This window comes from Monodelphis domestica, chromosome 4, assembly GCF_027887165.1.
Source record: "Monodelphis domestica isolate mMonDom1 chromosome 4, mMonDom1.pri, whole genome shotgun sequence".
Classification (NCBI taxonomy): domain Eukaryota; kingdom Metazoa; phylum Chordata; class Mammalia; order Didelphimorphia; family Didelphidae; genus Monodelphis; species Monodelphis domestica.
Window position 1 is genome coordinate 340,385,608 of NC_077230.1, and position 22,613 is coordinate 340,408,220.

The window sequence follows — 22,613 nt, forward strand, 5'->3', positions numbered from 1 at the left end:
AAAAAATAAATTTTATTAATTTAGTTTTTATAACACTAATATTTTCTGATGTCTCTCTTTTCTTCATAGAGAGCCATCCTTTATAATAAGAATTTAAATTGTATTTAATTTTAATAAATTTATTAAAATTTTAAATATGGCACTATTTAAATTGATTTGAATTTTTAAATAGCTGAGTTACAAATCAGTCAACAATCATTTATTAAGGGCTTGCTATGCTTGAGGCACTGTAGAGTACCAGGGATACAAATGTAGTCCTTGGCCTCAGGTAGCTCAAAGTCTAAGGGAGGAGATGGCAGATAAATGTATGTATGGGATAGATGCAGAGTAAATGGGAGATAATCTCAGAAGGGAAGAATTAAGGGATTGAGGAGAGAAGAGAAACCAATTCAGAGAGATAGCCCAAACATGGAAAAATCTAGTACTTGTGGCACTGGTCTCCACCTCCTCAAAGGAGAGAGAAGGTCCCTTCTCATGCCTCTTCATAACAATTTCCCAGCCTTGAGATTCAGTGCTAGGTCATTCATTTCCTGTCCTGCTGGATGGTTTCTAAAATTCTCTGCTCCTCATACCAGTCCTATGAAGGAGGCAGATCAGACAGTAGCACTCCTCTTCTAAAGGCCAGAACACTGGCTTACGAGGGTTTAGGAATTTGCCAGAGGTCCCGTAACTGCCATGTCTGAGTTGGTATGAGACCCTGCTCTTGTGATCAAGAAATCCAGCCCTTCTCCGTGCACTACACCCACATATTGGCCTTATGGCAGGACTTTTTGGTGGTTGGGTGAAGCATGAGTTTTGTGATCAAGGAGCCCTTGATGAGCCTCCATCATGGCATGTGGCCCATGAGGGAATCTCTGCTTGGTTGCCAGACATGGAAGTCCCCCCTCATTCTTAGGCTCCTGAGGAAGAGAAGCCACTTCCTGAAGAGGCATCAAGGATTTAATATCTCTCCCCAGGAAGGAGACTCCATCCAATATCAGTATCACTTACCTGAGAGTCCTCCAGAACTATGGGAAGGGAAGTAGAATCAGGGGCCACTGGGGAGGGAGGAAAGGCTGGCGTTGCTTAGCAACTGCCAGTCTAGATCCTGACACTTGGAAGGAAAGTGTGGTTAGGTGAGCAGTTGGTCAAGGGAGGATCTGGGATGGGAGGGGGTGAAACCCAGGCACAGTAGGGGACAGGAACTGTGTCTGGCTTGAGAAATGGTTACGGGTGGCACTTGATTTCCACCTTGTGTATGTGTGTTCCCCTTGGGAAGTGTCCCTTTCCCATCCCCCCTTGTTTCCCCCCGAATCCCTTTACATAGACTGTGTCTACAGGTTAAATGCTATCAGGATCCTGGGACTCAATTTGGGGGGAAGACTTGAGCTCTGCCAGGCTGTTGCCCTCAGAATGAGGGTTAGGGTGGGGGTACTGAGAAAGGTCTAAGCCTTCTAATTCCCATCCTGAATCATATTGTATTACCTGGGAGGGGTTCATGGCATTCTCAGTCATAAAATATCCTGAAGTCGATTAGGTTCTCTGAAGAGCGACCTGGAGCACAGCTAGGCTGTAGGTATTGTTTAAGTTTAGGGTGGGATGAACCAGAAAGGATCACACCCCTGGGGCCCTGAGCTACTGCTGTCAGGAATCAGGAGGGAGAAGAAGATGGGGCTGGAGCGGAATTACCCTTTTTCTTACTTATCTGTATCCTGCCCTTGCCAATACTACTTTGTGCTGAGAGAGAGAGAGACAGAGACAGAGACAGAGACAGAGACAGAGACAGAGAGACAGAGAGAACGCTCAGATCCTCTCCCTGAGCTACGGGAGAAACAGCTCTCTTTTCCTCCCATTCTGCCACTTCATGTATCTTCTCTTCCTTTTCTCACCTCTTCGTATTTTCTTCCTCTTTTGCCCCTTTTCTCCGTCTTGAATGATAATCCATTACTAGAATTTTAAGGGGAAACTATATGGCTCAGTAGATAGAGAGCCAGGTCTAGAGATCGGAGGTCCTGGGTTCAAATGTGGTCTCAGACACTTCCTAGATGTGTGACCCATTGCCTAGCTCTTACTACTCTTCTGCCTTGGAACCCAATACATGGTATGGCTTCTAAGACAGAAGGTAAGGATTTAAATACTTGTTTAGAAATAGTCATTCCTCTCCTTTCTTTGGTACTCTCTGGTTTTCAGGTATCAACTTGGGTCCTCTTAAACTCGACTCACATAACCACAAACCTTATCTAATAATTTCTGGGGTTGCACAGGTATGCCGGCTATTACAACACTGGTGGAATTGTGTGTTGGCCCAATCATTTTTTAAAAAATCCTTACCTTCCATCTTAGACTCAATTCTGTGTATCGCTTCCAAGGTAGAAAAGTGGTAAAAGCTATTGAGATCTGTAGTGCCAGTATCATTACCCCTTTTTACAGATGGGGAGACCAAGACTTGTAAAGGTAACAAGTTCCTTCGATTTAAGTGTTTAAGTGTTCCTGCGATCTCCAGGTTATCCCATCAAGTTACTGGCGATAGTATCTGTTGATGCTTGGACAAGGAGTATTTGCTACAATCTGGAGAGGAGATTGGAGGGAGAGTCAAACTACTGAAGTGATGATGTAATACAGGGTATAGATTATACAGGGACAAAGTGTAGCTCAGGTTCTTGACCAAGAATTGCTGCCTAAATCATTCAGCTGGGAAGAAGCTAGGGCTTCAGAGTCCAAGAAAGAGGGTCCAGTCATTTCTGATGATTGGGACCACCTTTGAAGCAGTACGTTAAACCTTGGGTTCTTTTTTAGTGTTTGCTATGCTTATTCCCTGCCTCCTCCCCCATTTTATTGTAAAGATGGAAAGCAAAGACCATTCACACATCCAATTTTTTTTTTAAAGTTTTAAAAGTATTTTATCATTGAATTTAATTTAGCCTCCATGAACTTATAAGTATTTCTAAATATAGGCATATGAATAAGAAAATGAAAAACAAAATTTTCATTTCAAATTTTATTTGAGGTGAAATAAACTCACCACAAACTTGTTATTTATGATTATTAGCTTCATCCCTAGAAGGGAGAATATTGAAATTAGTTTAGTCACAGCTTATTGTTTTCATCATATCTTTCTGACCCTCTTTATGGTGTTCATAACATAAATTTGTTGCTGTTTTTATAGTATTTAAGTTATGGTTATTGCTTCATATTTGGTTCTTTGTCGTTCACTGTGTACCATTTATTTTTCTATATTTCTATGCATTCCTCAAATTCTTTGTTTCTTATGGCATCATAAGATTCCATTGCATTTATATGCCCAAATTTGTCCAACCATTCCCTAATTGCTAGGTTGTTCGCAATTTTTTTTGTTATAATTAATTCTCCAGGCAAAATTCTGTCTTTGGAAGGATAGTTATGAAACATATGAATGACTTATGAGAATATCCTCTATTGGAGAGGGAAAGCTCTTGATCAATGGGCTGAGGGATTGGGATGGATTGGGATCCCAACTCTGCACTCAAAAAAGTCACTCTCTATCCTTTAGATGTCCTGTGCAAACAAAGGTATGCAAGGATATGCATAGGACAGGGTTAACAATATGAATTTATGAGAAATATGATTACTACAGTGAGATGCAGTCTTTAATAGAATAAAAAAGACAAAGGGCTGGTTCTTCCATTTTGGTTTTCTTTTTTTCCCCCTCAGTGCTCCCGATCCTCTGAGCTAATTTCCTTGTCCTTTCTACTTGGCTCTTCAGATTTCCACCAGAGTTTTAGGAGGGAAATGGTCCCATTTTAATTCTCTTCTCTCTGGGTTCTTCCTTCTTAAGGCAGATGCTAGGTGGCACAATGGATAGAGCATTAGACTTCGAGGCAGGAAGTCCCCAGTTCAAATTCTGATTTAGAACTTTATTAGGCTATGTGACTCTAGGAAAATCATTTACACAGTATCTGACTTATCTGTAAAATGGGAAAAACAGAAGTATTTACCCTTTGAGGATTGTTACAAGAATTAAATGAGATATTTGTAAAGTACTTTGATAATCTTAAACTGCCATGTAAATGTTAGCAATTATCATTATAAATCCTTAAAACTCCAATTATAGGGGGAAATTTTTGTCCTCTGTCCTTAATTACAGTTTAACTTCCCATTTTCCTAAACTGGAAAGAAATATAAATATGGCTTCCAGAAATACAGTACAGCTTCTTATTTGATTTAATTAGATTTTTAATGACTTTAGCCATGCTATATAAGGCATCCAATTCAAGTCTTGCCAGAAGGACTGTTAACATCTTTTCAATGTTGTTTGCCTTTTATAATCAAAAGGTCATCCTTGCTGTAACATCTTTCAAGAAAATCTTGTGTTTTTTGAAACATAAATAGGGGGAAATTTCCAGTTAGAGGAGAAAATATTTTAAGGTGGCATTTTGCTCTATGGAATCCTGTTTGTCAATAAAATTTGAACAGATTCCATTCAATTCATCAAATTTTTAAAGTACCTTCTATGTGCAAGGCACTGTTTTAGCAGCTGGGAATGTAAGACAAGAAAATTTACACTCTGAACAAATACGTCTTTAATTCTCTATACTTCTCAGTGAAACATTATATGGGGAAGTTTGCCTGTTTGCTTTTCTCATTTTTATAATCTCTCTCTATCCTATCTAACTCTAGATACCTATCTACCTATGGATATTGGCCCGATCTATAGATCTATAACTATAGGCATTTAACCTGTATCTATAGACATCTATATTATTTTACAGGGTTTCTAGAGGTTAGAAATTTGTAAGGATCAGTAATAGTTATTTTTTAAACCACTTACTGTAATGGTTAGAATGGGTGGTCACCAAAAATTGTAATTAACCCTTAAGTCACAAGACTGTTAATAGCTGGATTTATTAGTAAGAAAAAGAAAATAAGAGAGAAATATAGAAAGGAGGTGAAGAATTTCCTAACCTGATAATCCAGAGCCCAACAACTCAGTGTCTGTCTCTGAATCTCAGCCTCAGAAGCTTCCTCAAATGAGTTCCATCCCTTTTCATGATAGCAATTTGGTTTTGATTTTTGTCCTGACAATTTGATGGCCACTATATATTAAAAAGTTTTTCCCCATTTGTAGCCTTTTAGGTTATAATCCATTAAATTGGGACCTTATTTATTCAATGCTTTCCTTTTCAGCACCTATGACTGACTCTAAATAAAGAAAGAATTCACATCAGGTAATGTACTTGAGATGCAAAATGAAACATTTTATGTTGATTTACCATGTGCATTTTCTAAGGGTTTCATTTTGTCTTTTTTTAAACCTCTTCAAAGAGACAATAAATATTTGGTCATTGAAAAAATTTTTAGTAAATTTTGATGATAGATAGGCTTGAGGCTTATTTGCAATTTCACAGCTTTTGGCCTCTTATTTCTCATTTCTGAATCATTTTCACTGTTATATTTTTCTGTTTCTGTCTATTAAAATCACTGAGTATTAAAATAGGCTGATAACTATTTTCAGGAGCATATCTATTACTTAATAAAATTTCTTTGTGTTTAGCTTCTGCAGCATAGGTTTGCTATCTATTGGCTACAAATATTTTCATAGTCATCCTTTAAGAGAAAGAAATGCATCCATTTCAAAGTATCAGTGGAAAGACCACCGAATTCACAGTCAGAGGAGTTTAGTTTGAATAATGGTTCTGCTGTTCATTTTTGTGTGACCTCATGCATTAGGGTAGGAATTCCTCTGCTTACATGGGGCGCTGGGTTGACCTTTGGAAGACTTGGGCTCTGGCACTTACTAGCTGTCTGGTCAAGTTGCATAGCCTTCTTAAGCCTTGTTTTCCTCATTTGTAAGATGAAGATAATAATAAAGTGCTAAGTAAATGCTACGGTTATATTGTTATTATTACAAGATATGGTAAATATGTTATCAAATCATTATCATAACATTATTATTATTATTTCTTGATTCCTTTCTACCCTTCTTCCTTTTTTCTTATTTTAAAAATTCTCCTAGGATTTGGAACAATGAGTAAACCTAACGATAAGAAAACCATGATTAAGCTTTGCCCAGGTAAATGGGGACTTAGGGAAAAAAAGTAGCTCCGTTTAGTAGCAGACTACTTAGCTCACCTGCCATCCATTCAATAAATGATAATTTTCTAGACTATTGTTTGTGTGCAATGAATGTCCTCTGTTCAGTAGAGCAACTGCAACCAATAAAAAGATGAACCTGTTCCCCACCAACTCGGCCTAAGTTTAAAGGCCATAGCAGATATGGGTGTCTGAGAAAGATGGATGCAGTGACTCACACACACATACAGATAACTATAGGTGCTATATCTCCAGTTTTTTAACCCAGATTTCGATGGTTGTTTGTCAAGTTTGTCTAGCAACCTTGCAAAACAGGAATTAGAGCACTCACTGGAGGATATTTTGGGGGAGAGGGAGATACTCCAAATGTTCCATTAAAACAATGTTCCATAAAAAAGCATATCTTAAACAATAAAGGGGAGGGGCAGCTGGGTAGCTCAGTGGATTGAGAGCCAGGCCTAGAGACAGGAGGTCCTAGGTTCAAATCTGGCCTCAAACACTTCCCAGCTGTGTGACCCTGGGCAAGTCACTTAATCCCCATTGCATAGCCCTGACCACTCTTTTGCCTTGGAACCAATATACAGTATTGATTCCAAGTCGGAAGGTGAGGGTTATTTAAAAAAAAAAGATAAAGGGAATAGTGTCATATTGAGGAAAGGGTCCTAGACTCTCCCACCACTACTACTTTTGCTGTTGCTGATAGTAGTATAGGATAGTGGATAGAGAGTTGGCCTTGGAGCCTGGCCTGCCTCTGACTCACACTGGCTATGTAACATTGGTTGGGTGAGTCACCTACCTCTCGATGCCCCGGACCCCTGTCTACAGCTAGAAGGGGCAGGAAAAGTGCTTGCCTGCATTTATAGAGGGAATTTCCTGATCCCAATTAAATCTCAAATCTAGGCCCCAATTCTGTTGTTGGAGAGCAGGTTTAACTTTTCTAAGCACTTTCCCATCTGTCATCTCAATGCATTTTCCATTTGATTTTATTATAATTTCCATTAAAAAGAAATTTATTTTTGAGATCAGGTCTGCCCATCTCCAGGCTTGAAAATACAGAGGCCACTCCCAGACCCAGCCTTATCGATGGGCCTTTGCTCCACCTTAGGCAGCCAGATGGATCCCTTTGTTGGTGCTAGTTGTGGTACAGTTGTCTAACTGACTTAGACTAGAACTCCAGAACTCATGATCCACACACCTTAAGCTTTCCAAGAGCGGGAACTAAAGGGATGTGCCACTATGCCCACTTAATTATATATTAGAGAATTGGGCCCAGTTGAGGGGTTGGGAGTAGGACTTGATCAGTGCTATACAGAAAATTTGTATCGTAGCAGCACCCTATTCCTGGGATCCTAGTCCAAGGCTCGGCCTTGTGGAAGGGCAGCTTCCTATTGGGTTATGGATGTTGGAACCAGGGCAAAATGCCTTGGTGAGAGTCTCAGACCTTGATCTTCTCACCTTGATCCTTTCAGAAACACCACTGCTTTCACTGCCTAATGAGAATAATTCTTTTAATCCTGCGCTGCTGAACATGAGCAAAATTAAGGTGGTGAAGAAGGAGTTACAGCACCGATATCGGCGACATCGCATCTTAGCTTTCCTGCAGGGCCTGTACAGCTGCCACTGGAAACGCTACCAGTGGAGAGAGATAGAGATAGGTGCCTGTTGCTGTTTGAGGGTAAGGGCTGGTGGGGAAAGTACCTCCCCTCAAATGTAAAAGTCCCCCATCTCCCAAATCTGCTGGGGATAGCTTGGAGGGGGATGGTGAACAAAGTGACAAAAATGGGATATTTAGAGGTCCAAATCCTGCCACTACCCATCCTGGAGCAAGGACAAACACAGCTTCTGTCACATCATGAAGTCTCGAGAGTTGGAAGGGACCTCAGCCACCATCTGGTCCAATTTTTACTCAAAGAAAGACTCTTCACCACCCTGTTCCTGACAAATCTGGTCTGAGTCTGAAGACCTCCAAGGAGCCCACAACATCACAAGGCATCTCACTCCACTTGTTTGGTTAGACCTAATTGTTAGAAAATCTTAGTCAAACCTTAATTTGCATACTTACAGCTTCAACCCTGGGTTCCTAATTTTTTCTTAAGACCAAGCAGAACAAATTAAGTTGTTGGATCTGATAGCCTTTCAAATAATTGAAGACTTTTTTCATGTTCTGATACTGCTTCTCTTCTCCAGAATAAACCCCCTCATTTCTCTAACTGGTCCTCTTGGGGATGGAGCCAGAGATTTTTACCATTCTGGTTTTGCCTTCCTCTACATGTTCTTTAGCTTAGCAGTGTCCTTGCTAAAAGACATCTCTTCATGCCCTCTCAGTATTTGACCCTCTTTCCTCCTTTTTATCTCCCCTTCTTCTTGGAAGGAAGTATTTATCAATCACCTACTGTATGCCAGGCAGTGTGCTAAGCTCTTCACAGCTAACACCTTCTTTGAGCCTCACTACAATCCCTGGGAGGTAGCTGCTAAAATTATCCTTACTTTACAGATAAGGAAAATGAGGCCCAAAGATCAGGTGGCTTGTCTAGGGGAACATGGCTAGAAAGTGATCGAATTTAGTTTTGACCTTGAGTCAGGTCCAACTCTATCCATTGTACCACCTAACCATCTATTCCTTTTACTTCTCAATTCCACTTTTAATCAATCCCTTGCTACCTCTTCTTCATCCTCTCACTACTATCACAAAAGTAAAAGTAATGAACAAGTCCCTCTTACCCCTCATCTGGTACTGAGGACTACAGCTTCTCCAAAGAGGGAAGGGTCAGCCAATATTGCTATGCAGCCTGTTAGAAATGAAGGGATGGTGTTGAAAATTTGGACTTGTCACAACTGGAAGAGGCCATAGAGATTAGACAAAGTTCCTAAGCCTGCAGTTGAGGAATCTAAGTGACTTTTGCTCTCTGGCTGGGGAGCCTGGATGCATATCATGGGCATGCAGTCCAAGATCCCCAGTCTTTAGATCTAAGATGTTTCTCTTGTTGTACATTAGATTGAATGATATCTGAAGTCCTTTATTACTTCAACGTTCTGTGAAAATGAATGGTACTTAGCATTCATAAGACTAGTTCATGTTTATATTGTGCTTTATAAACACATCACATACAACATCATTTCATTGGTGCTTCATAACAGGGTAACCCATTTTATAGATGAAAAAACTAAGTCTGACAAAAAAATCTAATGGTCATGAGAAGGGAGATTTCTTTGTTTTTCCTGTGGTCAGATTACATCTGTAGCATCTATTTAGCTCAGTGCTATATTTTAAGGATACTGATAGAATATGGACCAGAGACTGTGTGATATGGATACTAGTTGCATGAACTCCCAAATGTAGCCATGGGCCCCCATGGAAGTCAGTCTAGTGAAGCCTGTGAGCCTCATCTCTGTTTTTATTTCTCAATATTCAATATTTTATTTTTCTCCTCTATTTTACTACCTGTAAAAGTCTTTTTGTGCTTTTTTATGCTATGTAATTTACCACCATTGTACCTTTTTCCCTTCCCCTTTCTCTTAGTGCATCCCTCTTTCTCATCCCTTAATTTTATTTTTATATATCATCATTATATTTAACTCACATCCATGACCATGACTATGTTTAGTACTTCTAATTACCCTAATAATGATAAATTTCTTAGAAGTTATAAATATCATCTTTCCATGTAGGAATATAAACAGCTTAATCTTATTAAACTTAAAATTAAGTTAACCTTCTTAAATTCCTTCTGATTTCTCTTTCCTGTTTACCTTTTTTTTTTAAACATTATTTTATTTGGTCATTTTCAAACATTATTCCTTGGAAACAAAAGATCATTTTCTCCCCCCACCCCCCAACACCCCTCCCATAGCCAACGTGCGATTCCACTGGGCATCACATGTGTCCTTGATTTGAACCCATTTTCATGTTGTTGGCATTTGCATTAGGGTGTTCATTTAGAGTCTCTCCTCAATCATGTCCCCTCAACCCCTGTAGTCAAGCAGTTGCTTTTCCTCGGTGTTTTTACTCCCCACAATTTGTCCTCTGCTTGTGGATTGTGTTTTTTCTCCTAGATCCCTGCAGAATGTTCAGGGACATTGTATTGACATTAATGGTGAAGTCCATTACATTCGATTGTACCACAGTATATCAATCTCTGTGTACAAGGTTCTCCTGGTTCTACTCCTCTCACTCAGCATCACTTCCTGGAGGTTGTTCCAGTCTCCATGGAATTCCTCCACTTTATTATTCCTTTGAGCACAATAGGATTCCATCACTAACATTTACCACAATTTGTTCAGTCATTCCCCAATTGAAGGGCATCCCCTCATTTTCCAATTTTTGGCTACCACAAAGAGCACAGCTATGAATATTCTTGTACAAGTCTTTTTCCTTATCTCTTTGGGGTACAAACCCAGCAGTGCTATGGCTGGATCAAAGGGCAGACAGTCTTTTATCACCCTTTGGGCATAGTTCCAAATTGCCCTCCAGAATGGTTGGATCAATTTACAACTCCACCAGCAATGAATTAATGTCCCAACTTTGCCACATCCCCTCCAGCATTCATTACTTTCCTTTGCTGTCATGTTGGCCAATCTGCTAGGTGTGAAGTGATACCTCAGAGTTGTTTTGATTTGCATCTCTCTGATTATCAGAGATTTAGAGCACTTTTTCATGTGCTTATTAATTGTTTTGATTTCTTTGGCTGAAAACTGCCTGTTCATGTCCCTTGCCCATTTATCAATTGGAGAATGGCTTGATTTTTTGTACAATTGATTTAGCTCTTTATAAATATGAGTAATTAGACCTTTGTCAGAGGTTTTTGTTATGAAGATTGTTTCCCAATTTGTTGCTTCCCTTTTCATTTTGGATGCATTAGGTTTGTTTGTACAAAAACTTTTTAACTTTATATAATCAAAATTGTGTATTTTACATTTTGTGACTCTTTCTATGTCTTGCTTGGTTTTAAAGTCTTTCCCTTCCCACCAGTCTGACATGCATATTATTCTGTGTTCACTTAATTTACTTATAGTTTCCTTCTTTATGTTCAAATCATTCACCCATTCTGAGTTTAGCTTGGTGTAGGGTGTGAGGTGTTGATCCAAACCTAATCTCTCCCACACTGTCTTCCAGTTTTCCCAGAAGTTTTTGTCAAATAGTTGGTTTTTGTCCCAAAAGCTGGGGTCTTTGGGTTTGTCATAGATTGTCTTGCTGAGGTCACTTACTCCAAGTCTATTCCACTGATTCTCCTTTCTGTCTCTTAGCCAGTACCAAATTGTTTTGATGACCACTGCTTTATAATAGAGTTTGAGATCTGGGACTGCAAGGCCACCTTCCTTTGTATTTTTTTTTCATTACTTCCCTGGATATCCTTGATCTTTTGTTCTTCCAAATGAACTTTGTTATGGTTTTTTCTAAATCAGTAAAATTTTTTTTGGAAGTTCAATGGGTATAGCACTAAATAGATAAATAAGTTTGGGTAGGATGGTCATTTTTATTATATTGGCTCATCCTACTCATGAGCAGTTAATGTTTTTCCAATTGCTCAAGTCTAGTTTTAGTTGTGTGGAGAGTGTTTTGTAATTGTGTTCATATAGTTCCTGTGTTTGTTTCGGGATATAGATTCCTAAGTATTTTATTTTGTCTAAGGTGATTTTGAATGGGATTTCTCTTTCTAGTTCTTGCTGCTGAGCTGTGTTGGAAATATATAGAAATGCTGATGACTTATGAGGGTTTATTTTGTATCCTGCAACTTTGCTAAAGTTGTTGATTATTTTGACTAGCTTTTTGGTTGATTCTCTAGCATTATTTAAGTAGACCATCATATCATCCACAAAGAGCGATAACTTGGTCTCCTCCTTGCCTATTTTAAAGCCTTCAATTTCTTTTTCTTCTCTAATTGCTACTGCTACTGTTTCTAGTACAATGTTAAATAATAGAGGTGATAATGGACATCCTTGTTTCACTCCTGATCTTATTGGGAATGCATCTAGTTTATCCCCATTGCAGATGAAGTTAGTGGATAGTTTTAGATATATATATTGTTTATTATTTTTAGGAAAGACCCTTTTATTCCTATGCTTTCTAGTGTTTTTAATAGGAATGGGTATTGTATTTTATCAAAGGCTTTTTCTGCATCTATTGAGATAATCATGTGATTTTTGTTGGTTTGCTTATTGATATGGTCAATTATGTGGATGGTTTTCCTAATATTGAAGCAGCCTTGCATTCCTGGTATAAATCCTACTTGATCATAGTGAATGACCTGTTTACCTTTTTTATGCTTCTCTTGAGTCTTGAATTTGAAAGTCAAGTTTTCTATTCACTGTGATCTTTTTTTAATCAGGAATGTCCAAGGGTCCTCTGTTTCATTGAATTTCCTTTTTTTTCCCCTCTGAAGGACTATGCTCAGTTTTGCCAAGTATTTGTCTTGAGTTTAATGCTAACTTCTTGGCCCTCTGGAATATCATATGCTAAGTCCTCTGATCCTTTAAGGTAGAAGCTGCTAAATCTTGTGTTAATCCTAATTGTGGTTCCATGATATTTGAATTGTTTCTTTCTGGCTATTTGCAATATTTTCTACATAACCTGGGAGCTCTAGAATTTGGTTATTATAATATTCCTGGGAGTTTTCATTTTGGGATCTCTTTTAGGAGATGATCAGTGGATTATTTCAATTTTTAAATTTATTCTCTGACTCTAGACAGCAGGGTGGTTTGCCTTGATAATTTCTTGAAAGTTGATGTATAAGCTGGTTTTCTTTTTTAATGTTTCTTTCAGGTAGTCCAATAATTCTTAAATTCTCCCTCCTAGATCTATTTTTCAGGTCAGTTTTTCTAATGAGATATTTTATATATTCTATTTTTTTATTTTTTGATCTTGTTGTTGTTGTTGTTTCTTGACATCTCATGGAGTCATTACATTTTACTTTCCTAATTCTAATTTTTAAGAATTTATTTTCTTTAGTTAGCTTTTGGTATCTACTTTTTCATTTGGCCAATTCTACTTTTTAAGAAGTTTTCTTTAGTGAATTTTTGTAGCTCTTTTTCCATGTGACCAATTCTGCTTTTAAAAAAGTTCTCTTTAGTGAATTTTTGTGCTTCTTTTACCATTTGACTTATTCTGTTTCTCAAGATGGTTTTTTCTGCTTCTTGTATTAAGTTGTTCATTCTTTTTTTATGATTATCTTGTATCACTTTCATTTCTTTTCCCAATTTTAAATGAACCTCTCATTTTATTTTGAGCTCTTCTATGCTCTTTTTAGGCCCCCAAATAATTCATATTTTCTTTGAAATTTTGCATGTAACAGTTTTGACTTCTTTGTTTTCTTCTGAATTTGTCATTGTTTTAAAACCTGACTTCAAAAGAGAATCCACTCTTGGCACTCTTCTCCCTCTCCCAATTAAAAATCCTAGAGGCATCTAATTTGGCTAGTGGCTAGAGTGATGTTTAGAGTCAGGGAGACTAGACTTCATATCCATTCTTAGATATGTACTCGCTGTGTGACCCTGGATAATTCTCTTAATTATTTGCCTGAGTTTATTTAACTAGAAAATGGGGATAAATAATAGTACCTATTTCCCAGAGTTGTTGTGAAGGTCACATGAGATACTTGTAAATTACTTAGCTCAGTTCCTGGCACATAGTATGTACTTAATAAATTCTTTCAAGGGACTGAATATTATTAGGAAATATTTTGAGATACAATGGAAAGAGCACTAGACTTGGAGAGTTAGAAGACCCATATTCTAGTCCTAGGTCTGCTAATTATTAGCTATTTGGTTTCTAAAGTCACCTTAACATTTCTGAGCTTTAGCTAGTTCATCTAGGGTTAGGGGGAATGGTGGTACATAAATTAGATTTGGAGTCAGAGGATTTGACTAATACGTGACCTTGGAAAACTCATCTTACATCTCTGGGCCTTAGTTTGCTCATTTGTCAAATGAGTGGTTGGACTGATAGACTCTGACCTTTTAACTCTTAATCAGTGATCCTACAATCTTTAAAACAAGGATTTTTAAATGTGATCCTTGCTAAGATGCCTTTCATATCTATGTGGTTTCTGTATTAATTCCTTGTTTTGAGGACTCTTGCAGTTCTGAGGTTTCAACATTCTCTGAACTTTAATCTAATTTAGTAATCATTTGAGCCAAACATTAAGAAAGTTTGTAGCTGACCCCTCCCCACCCCAAACACACCCACACCCACACCCACACACCCACAACCAGCAAGAACATGGAATTATCTCCTGTTTGCCATTTATTCATGCCATTGCTCCTGTGCAGGAAATTCATTTGTCTCTCTTTGAAAAGTATATGCTGAGATTTTTTAGGACTGCCTGAATTGGAGATGTTAGGCTAATTTTCTTTTCTTTCTCAGGGAGAGCAAATATTTTTTACCTTCCTGTTATTGACGTTCTGCATATCATTTGTATTTCTGTACATGTGGCTGGAGGCAAAGAACGACTACGGCGGCTTTGACGCGTGAGTTTTCCCTTTTTTATGTGAGTGATCCTGAGTCTTAGTACAGCATCTTTTCTCCAGGGCATTCTGTAGTTTAATACTAAAAGTCCTAAGATGCCAGATGCCTGGGCTGTGGGCTAGCTCTACTGCTCATTCGGCTTACTTAGGTCACTTTTCCCCCCATGGGCTTTGGAGTCTACCTTTAGGAAATAAGCAGGGTGTTGAACCGGATGATCCCTGAGGTCCCTTAAAGCTTTGGAACTTCTGTAGTCCTTTAGGTACTCAGCATGCACCTGTCTCTCCTATATTGGCCCATGTCTAGGGTGGGGTGCTGAGGTAAAGGAGTGGTGGAGTGGCTGGCTGCTGTAGGCACCCTGTACTGGGGACTGTAAGGGTTTGCCCTTCCATCTCCAGATAGAGTACTCACTCTGGCTACATTGTCTTCCAATTTCAAGGCTATCGACTCAAGAAGGTAGAAGGTAACTTGTGTCCAGTGTTATGCTCTATTCTTTAGGTGGGTTCCCCATGCCTATTTGCCAGAATTTTGCAAAGCAAGGGACACACACACACACACACACACTCACACTCACACTCACACAGTTGGTCTTAATCAAATGGTAGTGGAAGTGATTATTAGTTTCAAATTGCCTAGAATTTTTGGCCTGGGTCTCTTTCTCCTCTTAGATCTAATACTTTTTCTTTGCTGATGCCAACTTTGTGCCATTCTTCCTTCCTTCCTTCTTCCTGTCAGTGCCCTAGGAGAGGAGGTCCATATTGGCCTCTTTACAGGATTTCCTATCTCTTCCCTTTTCCAATTCTTCATGTTGTTTCATGCCCAGCTATGTATTCCTGGAACTCAATGGATTTCCTTCTGCCTCATTTTTGTCATCCACAACATAGAGCTGTGAGAGTAAATGTGAGAGTAAATTTTTGTATAGTGTTATCCAAACCTAATGTACTATCTTAATGCCAAGATTATTCTTATTCTTGTCATCGGTGCTACTAGTCTACTTTCTTTATGTGTTAATCTTTTCACCTTACTCCCCTGCTTGAGAGCTTCTGTGGCTCTATTATTTAAGGGAATCGGCATTTATATAGAGCCTATGGTGTGCCAAGTAAGTGCTAGGCTGAAATTACTTTATTTGATCCTCATGACAACACTGGGAGGTAGGGCTATTATTATCTTCATTTTATAGATGAGGAAACTGAGGCAGACACCATTGAAGTGATTTGCCCACGGTCACATGGCTGGAAGTAACTGGGGCTGGATTTGAATTCAGATCTTCCTGACTCCCATCTTGGCATTCTATCGATGGCACCAACTGGATACTTCTATCTGCTACCAGATGCTTCTGAATTATAACCAGACCCAACTTGGACCATTGGTTTCCCCTTGTCCATGCCCTGTACCTTTCTACTTCCATGCCCATGGTCTAGCTGATTCTTATATTCAGGTTCATGGATCAGAAACTGAGAGCTGAAAGGGATAGTTCAAATTAAGCCCAGGATGTCTCCTGGATTTGGTTTAGGTCATACAGGAAGTAACCAAGTATGAGAGCCAGGATTTGAATTCATATCTTCTGACTTAAAAGATTGTGATGTTTCCACTGTATTCTGTGTGTGTGTGTGTGTGTGTGTGTGTGTGTGTGTGCTCACAAAGAAGAAAGAGTTTTATTGAAAGGGGGATTAATATTTAGATATTTTGTTAAGTCATTTCAGTCAGGTATGACTCTTCATGACCCTATTTGGGTTTTGTTTGTTTGTTTTTTGGCAAAGATGATGGAGTGGTTTGCCATTTCCTTTTCCAGCTCACTTGAGGAACCCGGTTAAGTGACTTGCCCAGAGTCACATGGCTAGGTCAGATTGAACCCTATTGTCTCTAGTCTTGGCTCTCTCTCCACCTAGATGCCCCCTCCAACTTCTGGCTTTAAAGAGTTACCTGGGAGTTACTGACAGGTTAATTGTCTTGCCAAGAGTCCCATGATAAATATTTGCCATGTAACTTTGCAGTTCAGTGAGACTGGTCTCCTTGATCTTCGTCAAAAACAACACCCCATCCCCTAACCAAGTATTTTTTCTGGCTCTCCCTTGGCAAGAATTCTCTCCTTCCTCATCCCTGCCTCCTGATTTCTCTGACTTCCTTTCTTCCAGTCCTGGCTAAAATTTGACCTTCTGCAAGAAACCTTTCCTGATTCTCCTTAATATTAGTGGCTTCCCTCTAAAATTATCTTGTCTATATCCTGTTTGTCCATAGCTGATTGCATGTTGTCTCCTGCATTAAAGGGTGAACTCCTTGAGAATTTTGGGTTTGTTTTGAGTATTTTTGCTTGCCTTTGTATATACCCCCAATGTTTAGCCAAGTGCTGGGAACATAGCAGCCACATAAAAAATGCTTGCTGACTAACTCCCAGGAACTCAAAATGTTAAACTGGAAAAAACGCAGAACTATTAAATAGTCAGAAAAACCACGTCTTTAATCAGGAGAGGAGTAGGGCACAATTTATTAGGCCTCCACACAGCCACACACTCAAAACCCACCTAGAGCCCCAAGGCTCTGGCTGCTCTGGCTACCAACTCCAGGGAGAAATCACCATGTTAGATGACAATTCCAAAGAAAAATAGAATTCAGGGAACTTGTATACCTCTTGGGGAACTGAGGATGGGAGAATATGGCTACAAAGCCATGAGGAGTCCTAGATATGCTTTACAATGGACCCAAAGGGAAAGATCCAGCCAAGGGCTGGGCTAACTGAGTACTTTAGGTGGAGCTAGCAGATTGAATCAGATGTTAAATACCCTTTTTGCCTGGGTAGGTTTTCCTAATGTATCAAAGACTTCAGACCTCATGCTGCTACAAATGTGGGGTTCTCAAGATCTCAAGATTGGGGTTTCTAGGTTCCAAGTTGACAATCATAATTGCTTTTGAATTGTGTATGTTTTAAATTGTGAATGAATGGAAGACTACAAAGGAGTTAGCTAATGAGTGACTAGAATTCGACTCAGAAAGGGAGACAGAGTTCAGACTCCTTAATCTAAAATTGTTTTCTAAAATCAATCTCTCTCTCTCTCTCTCTCTCTCTCTCTCTCTCTCTCTCTCTCTCTCTCTCTCCATCTATCCATCCATCCATCCATCCATCCATCCATCCATCCATCCATCCATCCATCACCTATATTATCTATCTGTGGTTTTGGGTCAATTGAGAAGGAAATTTATAGTTTATTGACTTTGGATAAATGTTCCAAAAGGCAGTTTTCCCTTTCCCTAATCCAAAAAGAAGGCCTCACATTATTTTTCTGAGACTGTGCTATTGGGTCATATTGCCTCACTTGTTACTCCCCCCTGGCCCATTATTCTCCCCTCATCTCAATGTAAGGAAGGGACTTATAATGAGTAGAGAGTAGGAATTGCTTTGTGAGGGGAGAAAAAGTAGGATTGAACCCACTGGATAAAACCCATATTCTAAAAATAAAGGTCAGAAAAGAGAGTAGTCACTTCCAAGCCTGGACAAGAACAGAAAGCTCTGTAACACTAATCCTTAATTCCTGTAGCATCAAGAAGCCCAAGTTACTGCATATTTCCCTAGATCCTACCACCAGTCCTCTAAACTCTTGCTCCCTAAGAATTTAGTCCTCATGGCAGTTGAGTAGTTTCTTGAAGAGAAGATAATAACTAGAGAATTTCAAGGGAAAGTTCTTTAGGTTAAGAGACACCTGAGTATATTTTTAGGAAAATAGAAAGGTTCTAGGAAAGAACCAATGACAGTAAGGGAAAGATTGGGGAAACTATTGATAGAGCAATGTCCTGTTGAATAGCAGAGGTAATAGGATCAAGGGTATAAGTGAAGAGGTTAACCTTGGGGGACAGGAGAGGAGGAAAGGAGGGATAAGTTTTGATTTTTTGGAGGAGTCCAAAATCTCTCAAGGCCATTCATGATTAGGCTTCCATGATCATTTTCAAACATTTTATCTCTCCTCTTCAGGAACCTTCCCTCTACTATAGCCAGACTGGTCTCCCTGGCGAATAGGTCATATTTATTCTTAGCACATTTTAGAGAATGGAATTCCTTGCTGTCTTTCAGGTTCGTTTTCCAGTTCACAAAACAATGGTTTTACTGGTCCTTTTTTCTGGTGATTATAGCCTCAATCATGTTTACTTACGTCTTGCTGCTCATGGTGAGTGTTGGTAAGCTCTCTCCAACTTAACCCCGGTGGTATTTAGAGCTGGGAATCCAAAAGAGGAACTCCAAAAAGGGGGGGCATCTAGGTGACTTAGTGGAAAGAGATCCAGGCCTAAAGATGGGAGGTCCTAGGTTTGTAAGATTTAAAATGGTTGAAGTTTGTAAACTGTGATAGATATAAGAGTTGTATGTTTCCACTACAGTGTCTTGTTTTTAAATCAACATATAAGGTGGTCGCCAGGGAAATATTCCCAATTATTCAATATACCCAAGTCAACTGGGTTTTATAGAGATTTTAATTAATGATACAATGAGTAATTAAAGGAAAGAGAGAAAAAAGGAAATAAGTATGAAGGGCCTTAAGCCAACATGGCCTAGACCTGAGTCTTAAGAGAGAGAATCAGTCAGTCAGTCTTTTAACACTCACTACAAGGTCTGTCTAAGCAAGGATTCTAGTGACACCAGGCCAGCTCCATCTCAGCTGACTTCATCAGAGAGAGTTCCAGCCACAGTCCTCCTCAAAGAGAGATCCAGCCAGAGACTGTTTCAAAGGGCCTCTCTCCAGAGCCTCCAGAGGGACAGAGTCCCCTCAGAGGAGCTCCAGTGAGACCTCCTTAGAGATTGTCCTCCAAGAGCTTCCCTTCTCCAGAGCCTCTCTCAAGAGATCCTCCTCAAGCAATCCTCATAAGAGATTTCTCCAAAAGGATTGTCTCAAGCGATTCTGCTTTTTCTTATATAGGGGGTTTTCTCCTATGTCACCTCCCCTAAGTCCTTACATCTACCAATCACTGTAGACGTTTTCTAAAGGACAACCCATTCTAAAAACACTGCTGGGTCAACTAATCCCTTTAGTAGAAAACCTCTTAGTAAATCTGAACCAGAGAAAACACAGCTGAGTCGACTAATCCCCTCAAGTGAAACCCTCTGAATAAGTTTTCACCTCTTTGCTCCTGGCAAGTTTACAAGTTGCCTGACCTTTATAGGTACCTAGCATCCCATTGTATCAATTCTAAAAACAGGCATGGCTCAAAGAACTCCTTGCCTTATTATAAGTATGGGTCTAAGTACTATCATTGTTTAGCAAGGAGTTTTCTCCCCTAAAGCAGTCTTAAGTATGGGTGGAGTAGAGGTTCTCCCATTCTGATCCTGGCAAGTTCTCACAGTCAAAATGGGGAATGTTCCCAGTAGGGAACTGTTCCAATTGAGAATTCCCCATTGGGGAAAATTTTTAACATTCACCAGTCTGAGAAATTTCAAGATTTACAGGTTCAAATCTGGCCTCAGACATTTCCTAGCTGTGTGACCCTGAACAAGTCATTTCACCCCCCTTGCCTAGCCCTTACCACTCTTCTGCCTTAGAGCCAATACACAGTATTGATTCTAGGTGGACAGTAAGGGTTGCTTTTTTGGTTTTGTTTAAGAGGAACACTAATCTTAGTTGTCCCCCTGTGATGATGACCGTCAATACCATAGAGAAAAGCCCTTGTTTTAGACTGTTCTAAATGGCCCTGTTTAAACTGAAATTCTCTTGGATCTCCCCAAATTTGAGGATTCTATCTCTGTAGGCAGCACCTTATTTTATGTTTGGACCTGATAAAGGCAAAATGGTTATTTGCAAGACCTTGCCTTTTGTCTACCAAAGACATTTCTGGTCTCTCTCATGAGTGCTTGCCATTTTTGTTACATATACCCCAGGGGAGGGGAGATAAGTTTGCAGACACATGATCCCTTAAAAAAATAAGCAGCACTTTCATATTCTACCAATTCAATCCCATTTTAGTTGTAGAAAACAGCCTCAAAGTATTTAGAGCTGGGTGGGATCTTAGAGATCATGTAGTTTTACCTTCTTATTGATAAAAGAGCTAAGGCCTAGATTCTATACTATTTTCAACATTCTTCTTCTAATCCCATTCCTATCATTAGGAGGATCTGCCCTCTCTGATTGCTACCTAAAGCTACCCTTCAAACCACCCACTGCTTTTTGCTTCTCTCCCATCCCCTAATCCAAACACATTGAAATTTCTGTCCTCTTTTTTTATCCCTTTAGAATCAGGCTCTTTCTACCTTCTGTGGTGCCAATTGTTATGAAAGGCTAAAAGACAGTCCTTTTCCCCAAAGTTTCCCTTTCTAGATGATGTGTTTGTTTGGCTAGTAGTTCCCAGAGACGATCACTTTTTCTGTTAAAACAATTGATGGTCCCAATAGTGGAAGTTTCAAGCAACAGGAAGAGGAGCTTAGTCATTAAGGTAGTCATTTATGGTGACTGTTTAATGTCAGATGGTAGTTTTTTGATGTTACCATAAAATTATGTAGGTAGACCATCCATTCCACCTATGTATAGGGCTGACCTTGATCCTTTCATGAGTTTATCATTTCCCTATCTTCTTACAAAAATGAGCTGTGACATTTGCAGAATTCTTTTGTAACATGGCCCAATTTAGTGCAGATTTTGGACCTCTAACATGTTTCAAATTATGTCCTCTAAATTCCATAAAATAAGTACCAGGGATGAGCAAATCTAGTCTTTTAGTTGAGGTGGTGTTCTAGATCCCATTATCATTACAAGTGGGGTTCTATTTTTTAAAAAATGAAAATGAGCACCATCAAGAACCCTGAGAGAATTTTATGACATTCTAGCTCTAATCATACCCAAGTTCATTACAGATAATCAAAGTCTAGTGGGAAGAGCAGCTATTCTGTCAATAAACATTTACTAAGCACCTATTCTGTGCCAGGCATGGTGATAAGAATTGCACATTCAAAAAAGAGGCAGAAGACAGTCTCTGCTCTCAAGGAGCTCACAACCTAAAATATGTACAGCCAAGCTATATACAAGATAAATAGGAAATAATGAAGAAAGGAAAGGCACTAGATAGAAGGGTTGGGAAACACTTCTTGTAGAAGGTAGGAATTTAGTTGTGACTTAAAGGAAAACCAGGTCAGTAGTCAGAGCAGAGGAAGGAAGTGTTCTAGCTGTGGGGAACAGCCAGAGAAAATGCTGAACTGAAAGATGGATGCCTTGTTTTTGAAGCACAGCCAGAACACCAGTGTCACTGAATTGAAGAGTAAATTTTGGGGGATTGAGATGTAAGAAGCCTAGAATAATAGGAGCACAGAACTCAGAGGTAGAAGGCTTAAATTCTTTTCCCTATTCTGTCAGTGACTCATTATATGAATTGTACAGATCACTTCTAGGCAGCAAATAAATCTGAAAATTATTGGTTTCCCAGAAATAAATGATGAAACAAAAAAAACCTGAAAATATTCCTTAGTGAAAGCATACGAGACAATTGCCTAGACGTATTGAAAACAAAGCACAAATAACAGATCAACAGAATTCATAGAATATGGGGAGAGATCCCTCAAGTCCAAGACACCTCAAAACATTGTGATCATGTTGTAGATCTTTAATAGTAAATACCAAATATTTCATGCATCCACAAGAATATTTCACCTAACATGGACTTGCCCAAGGCAATAATAAACTCGACTTCTCAATTATTTTCATACCAATTACCCCATTTGTAACCTGATCAATCCTAGAATTCTCCTTATGATATATATATATATATATATATGTATATATATATATATATATATACTCTGATCATTACATTCACCAATTCTTCAGATATCTAACAAACTTTCCTTCTAACAATAATTATTCTAGTATCAGCCAACAATCTATTTCAACTATTTATTGGGTGAGAATAGAGGGTGTGGGAATTATATCACTCTTATTAATTGGATGGTGATATGGACATGCAGACGCCAATACCACAGCCCTTCAAGCAATCCTTTAATTTTTTCTTTTTTTAAAATATTTTATTTAATTAGATGATTTAGAATAATTTCCCACGGTTACAAGACTCATGTTCCTTCCTTCCCCCACCCCCTCCCATATCTGATGCGCAATTCCACTGGGTTTTACATGTGTCACTGATC

At 39.0% G+C, this 22,613-nt stretch overlaps 1 protein-coding gene across 7 annotated transcripts in view; it reads left to right on the top strand.

Moving 5' to 3' along the window:
- The first annotated feature begins 1,045 nt into the window (after positions 1 to 1,045).
- The window catches only part of GDPD4 (glycerophosphodiester phosphodiesterase domain containing 4), a 112,712-nt gene continuing 91,144 nt past the window's right edge, over positions 1,046 to 22,613 (top strand). The window contains exons 1-6 of one of the 7 annotated variants that reach the window (XR_008911428.1): positions 1,046 to 1,115; positions 5,143 to 5,183; positions 5,972 to 6,028; positions 7,518 to 7,723; positions 14,408 to 14,511; positions 18,570 to 18,663. Coding sequence is in view for 6 of the 7 variants with exons in the window: in XM_007490909.3 (XP_007490971.1) it covers positions 5,983 to 6,028; positions 7,518 to 7,723; positions 14,408 to 14,511; positions 18,570 to 18,663 (450 nt within the window). In the remaining variant the exon portion in view is untranslated. The remainder of the gene's footprint in view (positions 1,116 to 5,142; positions 5,184 to 5,971; positions 6,029 to 7,517; positions 7,724 to 14,407; positions 14,512 to 18,569; positions 18,664 to 22,613) is intronic. The other 6 variants (XM_007490909.3, XM_007490912.3, XM_007490911.3 and 3 more) reach the window with 6 other exon arrangements.